At 39.4% G+C, this 13,352-nt stretch overlaps 1 protein-coding gene across 1 annotated transcript; it reads left to right on the forward strand.

Annotated features, from left to right (window-relative positions):
* Positions 1–10,500: 10,500 nt before the first annotated feature.
* Positions 10,501–13,100, forward strand: LOC138151593 (gamma-crystallin E-like). Its single transcript, XM_069075111.1, has 3 exons — positions 10,501–10,509; positions 10,611–10,853; positions 12,828–13,100. The coding sequence occupies exons 1-3, from the start codon at positions 10,501–10,503 to the stop codon at positions 13,098–13,100; spliced, it is 525 nt and encodes a 174-aa protein (XP_068931212.1).
* The last annotated feature ends 252 nt before the right edge of the window (positions 13,101–13,352 follow it).

Genomic DNA, 13,352 nt, shown 5'->3' on the forward strand with positions numbered 1-13,352 from the left:
TCTCTCTCTCTGTCTCTCTCTCTCTCTCTCTGTCTCTCTCTCTGTCTCTCTCTGTCTCTCTCTCTCTCTCTCTCTCTCTCTCTCTCTCTCTCTCTCTCTCTCTCTCTCTCTCTCTATTTCCCTTTGTCTTTGTCTCTCTGTCTCTCTCCTGTTTAGACAATGTGGGATATCAGACTTAGAAACAGAAACCTTCCATTTTTAGCTTAGTAGGTGTGTGACTTTGGACAGGTGATTTCACTTGGTGTCAGGAATCTGGTAGCCTTTCATAGCATTGGTATGAGGGTGCGATGAACCTGTCCACAGCACCAAGGCTACAGAAGCAAAGCTTTGTCTGTACATGCAAAACAGCCCAAGATCACTGAGTATCCACAGGGGCAAGAGAGAAGTAAATCAAAGAGTGTAATCTCTAGGAAACTTGCAACACCTAAAAAGACCATGAGTGAAATCAGGGCACGAGTCCCAAATAAAAACCAACAAAGGGGAGATATGAAAGTCCAAGCTCAAAGGCAGGAGCCGGAGCTCAGCATCCCCTGCACATCAAGCCTGCCCTGTTCCCCTTTCAGACAACAGCTTCACTTCTCTTTCCACTTGATGCACCACAACGGGGTTGTCACAGATGGCAGAAGACACTGCATCATTACTTAACTGATTCCTGAACATGTTCTGCCTCCTAAGCACGAGCATACACTCTTGAGAGCAGGGACAGAGTTGTATTTCTTTTACATTTCCCTCAACACTTACAGTGCTGGGCACAAAATGCAAACTAAATAAATATTTCTAGTGTACTGGATTTAAAGCTAGAAGAATCCTTAGGGCTGTCTAGTCAAGCCCCTTCATTTTGCAGGTGAGGAAAGTAAAGAGAAGTTAAGTGACTTGCTCAGGGTCACACAGCTAACCAGTGTGTGAAGTAGGATTTTTTGAGAACTGAAATAAACTGACAGATTCTGTATTTAGATTGCCTGTAATTCTGTTTTCAAAGAGCTAGAAGTTTGCATTTCCATTGCTACATTCATTGGCTTGGGATATAGCTTTTGGACTTGGGTTTAAACCCCAGTTTTTCTATTTACTCCCTAAGTAAATCATGTTGTCTTCATTTTCTCAACTATAAAATAAAAGGGGGGGCAGCCAGGTGGTGCAGTGAGTAGAGCACCGGCCCTGGAGTCAGAAGGACCTGAGTTCAAATTTGGCTTCAGACACTTAGCACTTGCTAGACGTGTGACCTTGGGCAAGTCACTTAACCCTAATTTCCCAAATGCTGTCTAGACCACTTTCTTCTTCCTTTTCAACTGTTGTCCATCTTTAGTGGCTGCCATACATACATACATACATACATGCTGATTCAAGGGCCATCAAACTACATGTCACAGTCTGGAGAATAGGTATTTTTAAAATCTATTTAGCTTTTTCTGCATAGATTGTTGGGCCAACTTCTGAGTAATCAGGTGCTTCATCGAACAGGTTCTGTAATGTTTTGGAGATTGATACATAACTAAAAACTAAGAGTATTTGAATCTATTAGGAATCTTCCATTTGAACCTTCATTGTCAATAGCAGTAGGGACAGCTAGGTGGTACAATGGATAGAGCATTGGGCTTAGAATCGGAAGACTTGTCCTCATGAGTTCGAATACAGCTTCAGACACTTATATAGCTGTGTGACCCTGGACAAGTCACTTAACCCTGGTTAGCCTCAGTTCCTCATTTGTAAAATGAACCAGAGAAGGAAATGGCAAGAAAATCCCCAATGGGGTCATGAAGAGTTGGACAAGATCGAAATGACTCAGCAACAAAACTTCAGTAACAACGAGGAATCCCTTTATCAAGCATGTCTTTCTGTCTAATGCCTTGTTGTCAGTAAGAATTAAAATTATCTTTGCTGTTGCATTTATCAAGCAACTATGTAAAATGATCCCTCAACTCCTTCAAGATTATGTCACCTCCACTGTGAATTTCCTCAGTGAATTTAGTTGCATCCTGCTTCTCTTCCTGGCTTCACGTTTGCAGGGCTGAGAAACTTACACCTAGAGGATGCTGGTAATGTAGTGGATGGAGTACTAGGCTTAGAGTCAGAAAGACTTGAGTTCAAATCTAGCCTTAGGAATTTACTATCAATAAAATTTATTGAGTACATACTATGTTCCAGGAACCACATAAACCACTAGCTGTGTGACTATTTCTGGGCAAATCACTTAATTTCTGTTTGCCTCAGTCTCCAATTCTGTAAAATAAGGATAATAATTGTGCCTATCTCATTGTGATGATAAAATGAGATAATATTTGTAAAGTACACTGCAAACCTTAAAATGGAATCTAAATGCTTGTTGATGATGATGATGATGATGATGACGACCAGAAAAATCCTCCGGAATACATTACTGGATTTGAGGAAATTATTGGATATAGACACCAAGGGAGAGAGAAGAGTCAAAGATGACTCCAACTTTCTGATATTTGCTATGTAGGATCTTTTTTTATGAAAGCAAGTTTTGCCTAGGGAAAGGATGGAGAACACAATGGTGATGGAAAGAAAGAAGGCATAAAAGGTGTGCGCATTCTTACTTCTCTGTCAGGAAAAACAAAATAAGGATGGGGACTCCTTAGAGACACGTCTTCAGATACAAATGGACTAGAACAAATCCGGAGTATAGTGTTTTTTTGTTTGTTTGTTTTGGGGTTTACTTTTCATCATAGGTGACTTTCTTTTGTTATCAAATTAATTCAAACCAATTCCTCAGTTCCCTTGTACTCCCTACTGACAAACGGATTAATAAGCCCCTTCCTTTCTGGAATGTCTCCGTTCTTCCAGGAGCACACAGAAAGGAGTCACTTTCCAAACCCAAACTAAAATAAGCAGGCTGTAAGGGAGATATGCTAATAAAAATTTTTCCACAAATGAACAAGAGGAGAAGAGTCCGATACTGCAGAAGAAGCGTTCTTCAGCTCCCACAATCCTACGGGTTTTTCAGCTCCGGAGGCTATATCTGACTCGTAGCTGTTTAGGTACAAAGGATTCCCAGGAGCTACTAGAAAACACAAACAAGCATAAGTAATAGCTGGTGTGGGTCTAGAAACCACTGAGCAAGCAAAACCCAATACAACTTGATTGTAAGCTCCACTGAGCCCCGCTCTGACATCTGGGAATTCTCTTTGTGCACCAGATCCAGCTTTGTCCGGCTGCTGCTGATCATGCTATCCTCTTCCGATCTCGGGCTCGAAAACAGCAGACTGGCCCCGATTTTCATTCTTGTTCATCATTTCTGCTCCTTCCTGTGAGTGACCCAGGACTACTTTGGGGGCCTTGTTTATAGCTTTCCTTGTACAGTCATGGGCTCAGACCCACAACACATTTAATTCGATGATAACTTACCCTGTTAAAATAGAGAAAAACAAGCCAAGCAGATCACCAGCATCAGAGCATTCCTGCTGTTGGGTCTTAGAAGCTCAACACTATCCTAAGAAGTATCAGCTAAAAAAAAGAAAGAAAGAAAGAAAAAAAATTATCAGCTGAGAAATCACCTTCCCCAACTCCATGACTATAGATTCCTCCCCTTTTCTTGACTATGCCTATTCATTAACTTTTTTTTTCTTGGTATTTCGACAGTTGTCTCCACTGGAAATCCTTGAGTAAAAAGGAATGGCTTTTACTGAGTATTCCTCATTGTTTTTACTGTCTATAAAATGTCTTATTTTGTGTGTGTGTGTGTGTGTGTGAGAGAGAGAGAGAGACAGACAGAGAGAGAGAGAGAGAGAGAGAGAGAGAGAGAGAGAGAGAGAGAGAGAGAGAGAGCACTTGAGTGCACTTACATGGAAATAGGGTTGGGAGCCATGTATTGATGACAAAGAGGCTTAAATTGAAACCAGAGATGTGCTGTTAAAAATTGAACCAGATACTCTCCGGAAAAAAAAATTAGGCAAGACACCCCTTTGAATTTATTCTACTTTTTTTAAAAAAACATTTTCTCCATCATTTTCTGAAGTCTAGACTCATAGGGGTATGGAACCTGCAGCCTCAAGGCCACAGGTGGCCCACTAGGTCCTCAAGGGTGACCCCTTGATTGAATCCAAACTTCACAGAATAAATCCCCTTAATAAAAGGATCTGTTCTGTAAAACTTGGACTCTGTCAAAAGGTCACACCTGCGGACCTAGAAGACCACATGTGACCTTGAGGCTGCAGGTTCCACACTCCTGCAACAATCAACAAAGCAATAAATTAAGCCCTGATTTATAGTACTTATGCTCACACTGAAAATTTAGTAATTGGCTTTCATAAGGTAGTACACGCTGACTCCAATATACCACTGGACAAAATTTAACATGGTGTCTCACCAGTCAGATTGGCTAAGATGACAAAACAGGAAAATGACAAATGCTGGAGAGGATGTGGACAAATTGGAACACTAATGCATTGCTGGTGGAGTTGTGAACTGATCCAACCATTCTGGAAAGCAACCTGGAATTATGCCCAAATGGCTATAAGTAATTTCATACCCTTTGACCCAGCAATACCTATAAATTATTTTGGGAATAATTGATACTTTTACTAAATTTCCTTGACCTAACCATGACCAATGCACATGACTCTCCTTTTTTCAGTTCTTCCTTGATTTCTATTGATATTGTTTTAGTAATAGCTCTTACATGACTTCACAAGTTATTATACTTGATGTATTTTATTTATAGCTGCTCTTTTTGTGGTAGCAAAGAATTGGAAATTAAGGGGGTGCCCATCAATTGGGGAATGGCTGAACAAGTTGTGGCATATGCATGTTATGGAATACTATTGTGCTATAAGAAATGAGGAGCAGATGGACTTCATATTTGCCTGGAGAGGCTTATATGAACTGATGGTGAGTGAGAAGAGTAGAGCCAGGAGGAATTTGTACACAATTACAGACACAACGTATGTGTGATGACCACCTTTGATAAACTGGACTCTTCTCGGCAATCCAGAGTCATAACTCATAAGTCATAAACCCAAAAGACTCATGATGGAGAGAGATGTTTACATCCAGAGTAAGAACTGAGATTGAACCCAGATTGAAGCAAACTAACTGCCCTTGTTCGTTTTCTTGTATGGTTTTGTTTCCTCTTTCCCACTGTTCATTCCATCTTATACAATCCTTCTTTATAACCTGACTAATGCCTAATGTGAAAGTATTTGCCGATACTATACCTGATTGTATGCCACCATGGGGAGGAGAGGGAGAGAAAATGTGAAACTCAAGGAATTGTGGTAATGAATCTTGTAAACTAAAAGTAAACAAATTAATAAAGACCAAAAAAAAATTTAACATGGTGTTTCTTCTATTGCTCCAGGTTGCCCCCATAGTCATCCAAGCAGCAGTCATTACTGTTCTTTTCCACCTCCAATGAAATTTCTCTTTTTAATTGTTTTATTCTAAACTTAATGAACTCTCAGAAATTAATATTTTCATACATATTATAGAGTACATGAAACTATGAATCTCCACTATGTAGAGCTTGACCTTCTTTTTAAAGTATATAATAAATTCAGCATGTAATCTTTAAAATTCTCCCAGCTTATTTCTAATTCCTTCTGGCCTTCCTTCTGTTTGCATCTCTATCCTTTTTTGAGGGGAGGAAAGGGGTAAAACCCCATTATAACCCTCCTGCTCCCTCTTACTTTCCTCCAATTAAAAAAAGGGAAAAAAACCAAGATCCTTGCAACAAATATACTTAATCAAGGAAAATATATTTCTACACTGGTCCTGTTCAGAAATATGTCTTATTCTGTATCTTGAGTTCATAGTCTCTTAGGAGATGAGTAGCATGCTTCATCACAAGTACTCTGAAATTATGGGTATTTGTTTCGTTGATCAGAGTTAGTAAGTCTCTTAAAGTTGTTTTTCTTTACAATGTTATTGTTATTATATATAATATATATATATATATATTGTTGTGTGTGTATGGTCCTACTCACTTGACTGCATCAGTTCATACAAATTTTCAATGTTTTTCTAAAGTGGTCCCTTTTGTTTTTGAGCACAACATTCTCCGACATTCACTTACCATAATATGTTCAACCACTTCCCAATTGATGGACACCCCCTTAGTTTCCAGTTCTTTGCCATTACAAAAGAAAAAAGCTGTTATAAATATTTTGTGCATATTGGTCCTTTTCCATTCTCTTTGATTTCTTTGGAGTCTAGCCTATTTGTGGCATCACTAGGTCAAAGCGTATACCCAGTTAAGTGACTGAGGGGGCATAATTTCAAACTGGCAACTTGCTAGCACTAAAACTCAGGGAGCATTTTTGCATATCTAAGGTTTGTTGTTTTGAGTTTTGTTTTGTTTTTTAACATGCCTATAGAGCCAGGGGGCAAAGGATGGGTAAAATGAAAAGAAGGGACAGCATGGGAGAGTAAAGTATTTGGATTGTAGTCAAGAAAGATCTGGGTTATACCCTCCCCTCTCCTACTCCCAAGTTATGTGACCAGAGAAGTCATTTAACCTCACTGGGTCTCAGTTCCCTCATTTGTAAAATGTGGATAAATGTACCTTTAGTACATGTCTCACAGGATTGTAGTAAGGATAAAATAAGACCATATAAGTAAAATACTTCACAAACTTTAAAATACTCTACATTCCACTTAGTATTATTAATAAACACTGAAATAACAGGCCTAGTGCATGATAAAATGTCTGAAAAAATAATCTAGTTCATGGAAGTAAATCTACTGACCAACTTGCCTACAGGTATAAGGAAATCAATTAGTTACTAATTGAAATCAGAAATTGGGCTTAATAGCAGTTGGAAATACACCATCATGACTTTCTAGTCCGATATTTTATGATTTTTGTAAAATGCTGTGTGTGAAGAAATTCAGACTTTACTATTGGCAAATTTTTGTGATTTTTAGTTCCAAGGTGATGGTGTCAGGGAAAGGGGAACGTTAATAGGAGAGAGCAATGTTAGTAAGGTTTGTGGACATTTGCAGAGTTAGGTAGAATTTTTGTGAATCAAATGTTATAGAAAGTCAGAAAGCAAAGGTAATCTGCTTGACATATGTATAGATATGCTCTCCTAGGGTAATAGGAAATTACTTCCACTGAGTGATTCTTCCCCATGTTCTACACAATTTCTTCCAACAAATTCTCTCTAACCTAAGTCCCTCATGCTGTAGTATATTTTGTCCTCAATGTGTTTCTAAAACAGATAGCTATAATTAGAAGTGATAAATTATTAAGAACAGGACACATTATTAGCATTTTTCTCCATCATTTTCTTAAATCCAGATAATCAACAAAGCAACAAATTCAACCCTGATTTAATGGTGTTTGTGGATTTGTGGGATGTAAATGCTTGCTGTGAAAATTAACAATCAGTCCATGAGTAAACATCTATAAAATAATCTTTCTTCAAGAAAGAGTTGACTTTTTGTGGTGACAAAGAACTGGAAATTGAGGGGATGCCCATCGATTGGGGAATGGCTGAACAGGTTGTTGCATATTAGTGTAATGGAATACTATTGTGCTAAGAAATGATGAGGAGGGAGATTTAAAAAAAAATCCTGGGAAGACTTAAATGAACTGAGGCAAAGTGAAGTGAGCAGAACCAAGAGAATATTGTACACAATAACACCAACATTGTGCAATGACCAGCCATGAATGACTTAACTCTTCTCAGCATACAATGATCCAAGACTATTCCAAAACACTTGTGATGGAAAATGCTGTCTACATCCAGAGAATGAACTGATGGAATTTTAATGCAGATAAAGCATAATATTCTCACTCCTTCTTTCACGACTTGACTAATATGGAAATACTGTTTTATATGACTGAACATATGTAACCTATATCAAATTGCTTACCATCTTAAGAAGGGGGAGGGAAAAAAAGGAGGGAGAAAATTCAGAACTCAAAAATTTTTAAGTGAATGTTAAAAATTATGTATGTAACTGGAAAAAATAAAATATTATTAAGAAACTTTAAAAAAAAAAAGAAAAGGAGAGCTGAATATGAAGTTACACAAAGATTTTTTTTTTATTTTAGCAGTATGGGGAACTCCACATGGTAATCTGTCTGTAACATAGTAGAAAAGACATAGGGAGTTGCCAGAGGATCAGGGTCACACAATTAGTCACTGTTAGGGGGCACAATTTCAGCCCTTGCAATCTGACTCCAGTTCCCACTACTTGACAGAAACTGCTCTATTTAATAACGACTTCTGCAGAGATTAGCACTATTGACCCCTCTCTGCTGCTGGACACTGTCATCCTTATTTTTGTGACGTTTTTCAGACATAATTCTCTTCCTACTCATCTGACTAAACTTTGTCAGTTTCCTTTACACAATCATTGCATAAGCCCTGCCCCTGTGTGTTAGTGTACCACAATACTCTATCATGGGGCCGCACTTCTCTCTTGACTTATTTCCTCATTAATGATCTCATTAACTCCACTGGATTCAAGAATCATATCTATACAGATGATTCCCATCTTTGCATTGCTAACTTCCCACCGCGCCTCTTCATCTGAATGTTCAATATGCTCTCAAAATCAATATGTTCAAAATGGAACTCATTATCACGTTCCCTAAACCTGGCCCTGTTTTTGTTGCGGGCATCACCATTCTTCCAGTCAGCCAAGTTCCCACCCAAGTTTCCCACTCAAATTTTCAAATTTTTGGTTTGATTCATCCCTACCTGCCTTCAATCAGTTACCAGGTGTGTCAATTACTTCTCATATTTATCTTTTCTCCACAACCACTTTGGTTCAAATTGTCATATTTTTCTTCTGGATTACTTAAATGCCTCCTAATTGGTTTCCCAGCATCCAGCCTTTCCCCTCTCTAATCCATCCTTCACATAGCTGACAAATTGATTTTCCCAAAGTGCACATTGGGACCACATCAATCCTCTGTCCAAGAAGTTTTAATGGCTCCCTATTGTCTTTAAGTTAAAATTCAAACTCCTCTGGCACTTGAAGCCCTTTACAATTATTCTCCAGTCTAATTTTCCAGACTGATTACATATCACTCTCCCTCATAAAGTCTACAATCTAGTCAAAATGACCCATATTCCTTCTCTTATCTCCATGCCTTTGCAAAAAGCAAACCACGTGTCTGGAGTGCTCTCCCCGCCTCACATGTGCTTCTTAGAACCCTTCAAGATTCAATTCAAATGCCACCTCTTTCAAAAAGACTTTCATGATACTCCCAGTGGTTAGTACCCTTCCACCATCATTGTGTGTGGGTTTTGTATCTATCCCGTATGTACTTACATGTGAGCACATTGCACTTCCCTAATGGAATGTAAGGTCATTGAGAGATTTTCACTTTTTGTCCTTGTATTCCCAGCACCCAACACAGTGCCTGACACATAGTAATGCCTTTAAAAGTATTTTTAAAATAAATTTCTATTCATAAATTTTATTTTTACATAGCCTTTGAGCCCCTACCCCTCCACTTTCTGCCTCCCAGAAAGTCATCTCTTATAACAAAGTAGTTTTTTAAAAATTAGAGGAAAAAGAGAAAAAAAATTGGTAAAACCAATCAATACATTTTTAAAAACCCAACTGGCATTATGTGCAATGTTCTACACCCAAGGACTTCCTCACACATAGTACCTCTGCAAAGGAATGGAGAGGAGATATATTCTCATATCTCTTCCTGAGAACCAAGCTTATTCTTTGCAATTTTATAACATTAAATTTTAAAATATATCTTTATTGATTTTTATATCACCATAGTTTTCCCCAGCATCCCTCTTCTTTTCTCTCCTAGAGAATCATACTATATAACAAATAGTATTCTTTAAAAACAAAATAAGAAAAAGAAGAAAAAACATCAGCACATTCATTGAATAAATTGAAAAAGTAAAAAAAAAAAAATCATGTGCAATACCTAACACCTGTAACCTCTGTGAAAGTGTGGGTTGGTAGCACCCTCTCATAGCTCTTTAGAGCCTTGCTCATTCTTTGCACCATTGATTTTTAATTGTTTTGTGATTGCTGTCCCTTCCACCTATGTTTTTGTATTGGGTAAAGTGCTTTCCTATCTCTGCTCACTTTACTTTGCATCAGTTCATGTAAAATAAATTCTCACTGATATTGATTGATTGAACGCAGGTCTTCCTGATTCCAAGCTCAGCACTCTCCCAACTTAACCACATTGTCTTTTCAAATTTGAATTTAAAATTAAGGAAGATAAATCTATTCAGTGGCAACATTTAACTAGGTTGTGTTCTATGCTTCTGCCCCCAAATCACGCTTATTTTAAAGTCTTCATTAGAAGCCAACCACAGTATTACAGGAACAGCAATTCGAAGGCTCTGGAGAGAACAAGAGTAAAACATACAATGAACCCTCATGATCATGATATATAAAGAAAAAAAGTGGCAATCCCCTCCCTAGGCCCACTGGGCCCCTTTTGTGTTATTTTTGTCAATGCAGCAGCAAACCTGCTATATATATGGGAGCTGCCGCGGCTGTAGCCCATAACACTGAACTCTCAGTACCATCCTCCATTGATCAACTATGGGGAAGGTAAGCCAGGCAGGGTTGTTTCCTAGAGTGTCTTTCAGGGAAACAGACTCCATGTGGTTGGGGCAAGATCAGGCCTTTGAATCTTCTTTCTTCCATTTCAGATCACCTTCTACGAGGACCGGAACTTCCAGGGCCGTTACTATGAGTGTGGCGGTGACCACCCCAACCTCCAGTCCTACTTCAGCCGCTGCAACTCTGTGAGGGTTGATAGTGGCAACTGGATGCTCTATGAGCACCCCAATTATTCAGGCTGCCAGTACTACCTGAGAAGGGGCGAGTATCGTGACTACCAGGAGTGGATGGGCTTCAATGACTCCATCAGGTCCTGCCGGATAATCCCTCATGTGAGTTCAGTTTTATCTTTATCTCATCATATGGAGAAGTTAGGTCAATGGTGAACCAAGTAATCTTTATCAACAAAACTCCAGTATTAATCCCAACAGGTATCTAATTGTAAACCTAGCTGAGATTACACTCTCTTCTTCTCCATGAAGGAGAAACTATTTAAAATTAATGAACCTCTGACTGATGGGCATATACAGTGTATTCTGGACCTGACAGCCCCACTGATAAAGAATAAGTAATCATGCTACCACCAGTGGCTTCCAGCATCTACAGTAAGAACACATGGGGTAGTCAATCAAGTTGTTTATGTGGTCCAGTTGCAGTGGTGAAGTTCTCCCTGTTCCCAAAATGCCTTATCTGCCAAGCCCACTGATATGTGAAAATCAACAACTGGAAATCCATTCTTTTGACTTCATTTTTCTGGGAAGGTATATGCATTTGTGAAAGGCATTTATTAAAATATACATCCCCCTTGAAGGAGGGACATGAGGGCTTTATCAGTCATTTACACCTCAGTGTGAATCCATCAGCAGATCTTTTCCTGAGAATAGGGTTTGATGGGAAAAAAAAGGGAGATGAGACCACCGAAAGACTGTTGGAGTTAGGGGAATGTGAAGGGTGTGATACTCAGAAGCGGAAAGCTACAGAAATAGCTAGGAAAATTCAAAAAGCAAAGAGCCAGACTCTGCCAGGTTCCCCCAGGGACCCCTCCTTCCTCCATTTGATTCTGGTACACTCCCTCAGCACTAGCCTGAGGGCTGAGCTTCTATTTTTGCTCAACCTTTAGAAGAGATTTGCAGGAATGTGCGATGGGGCAAAAAATGAAATAGGAACTGTTGCAAGATGACTTGCTTTGGGGTGACAGTGTTGGACGTAAAGCAGCAAAAAGGAGATTGAATGGACCAGCCTATCTTTCTGACGCCATTAGTAATTTGGGGCCTGGGCATGGGGAAATAGCTAGCCTTGCTCTCCTTCAGTTTCCTTTAATAGAATAGAAAATCAAATAAGAGAGAGATTGAAATGTTTCTTTTCTGGAGTACATAAGGCAATGTAAGGTTTAATGATTCCAATCTCATAAATGGGATCATCAGATTTACAGCTAGAAAGGGCCTTAGAGATCATCTAGTTTGACTCTCATTTTACAAGTGAGGAAACTGAGAGAGGTTAAGATGTTGTGACTAGGGCCACATAGAGAGATCACTATAGATGCATGAGATTTTAAAATATGAAAATGACTTGCTTTTAATTTGGCTGTCCTAAATTTGAGAAAGAAAAAGAATCGGATGCTTGTGATTAATCCTTATAGTTGCACTCCAAGTTTCCAATCTCTCTCCCTACTTCCTCTCCCATTTTCCAACTGGCTGTCAATACCATCTTCCTAAAGCACCAATCTTACTGTGTCACTCCCTTGTTCGAGCCTTCTATGCCTAGCATTTGCCCCTAGAATAAAATACACACCCCTCTATTTTGCATTTAAAGCCCTTTACTGTCTGGCTGTAGGACTCCAGCCTTCTTTCACATTTCTCCTCTTCATGAACTCTATTTTCCAGCCAAATTAGCTTACTTGCTTTTCCCCAGAACTTGTTTCATCTCCACCTCTGTGCTTTTGCCCAGGCTGTCTGTCCCCCATTCCTTCATCACCTCTGCCTCTTAGAATACCTCAAGGCTCAGCTCATGTTACCTCCCATATGAAGTTTCTTTTGAACTTCCCTCCCCCTCCCTGAAGCAGTTGTCAGTATTCTCTCACCATTCCAAAGATAATGGGTCTACCGTTGACATATTGTATCCCTCCAGTGGAATATGTGCTTCTTGAGCACAGATACCAATTTTCCATTTTGTTGGCATTCCCAGCATCTGGCATGGCATCATGTAAGAAGTAGGCCCTTAACAATCTGTTGGATTGGGTGTTTATTGGATTATTTGCCAAAACACAATTCTCTTATGACTTTTTATCTTCTGCCCTGGTTCAACAGACCCGCTCACATCGGCTTCGGATCTATGAGAGAGAAGACTATCGAGGCCAGATGGTGGAACTCACTGATGATTGCTCTTCCCTTCAAGATCGATTCCACTTTCAGGAAATGCACTCCTTCAACGTGCTGGAGGGCTGCTGGATCCTCTATGAGCTGCCCAACTACCGAGGAAGGCAGTACTTGCTGAGGCCGGGGGAGTACAGGAGATACCTGGACTGGGGAGCCATGAACACCAGAGTGGGCTCTGTGAGGAGAGTGATGGATTATTACTAAAATATGTTTATTCTCTGCCTATCTCACTCTGGAGATTAATAAAATACTTCCTGTGTGTTCCCTGCAATTATAAGCTCTTGTTTTTCTTTTGGCCCCACTTCAAAGGCTTAGCTGGAATGAGGCAAGGCTGAAAAGTGTGTTTTCCTGTGTCAGCTGAGATGGGGAAGGTTATTTCATTTCCATCCAGTCCCTCAGAACCTCTGAACCAAATGTCTTACTGCATAAGTCTTTATTTTTAAAAAAACGTGAACT

The sequence above is a fragment of the Petaurus breviceps genome, unplaced genomic scaffold, assembly GCF_028583685.1.
Source record: "Petaurus breviceps papuanus isolate PSGF00001 unplaced genomic scaffold, PetGlider_PUasm1.0 90903, whole genome shotgun sequence".
NCBI classification, from domain to species: Eukaryota; Metazoa; Chordata; class Mammalia; order Diprotodontia; family Petauridae; genus Petaurus; species Petaurus breviceps.

What these genes read in the sequence shown, in the direction of transcription:
- LOC138151593 (XM_069075111.1), top strand. An exon ending in CCTGCCGGATAATCCCTCAT is followed by an intron (nt 10,854 to 12,827) that starts GTGAGTTCAGTT and finishes CTGGTTCAACAG; the next exon opens with ACCCGCTCACATCGGCTTCG.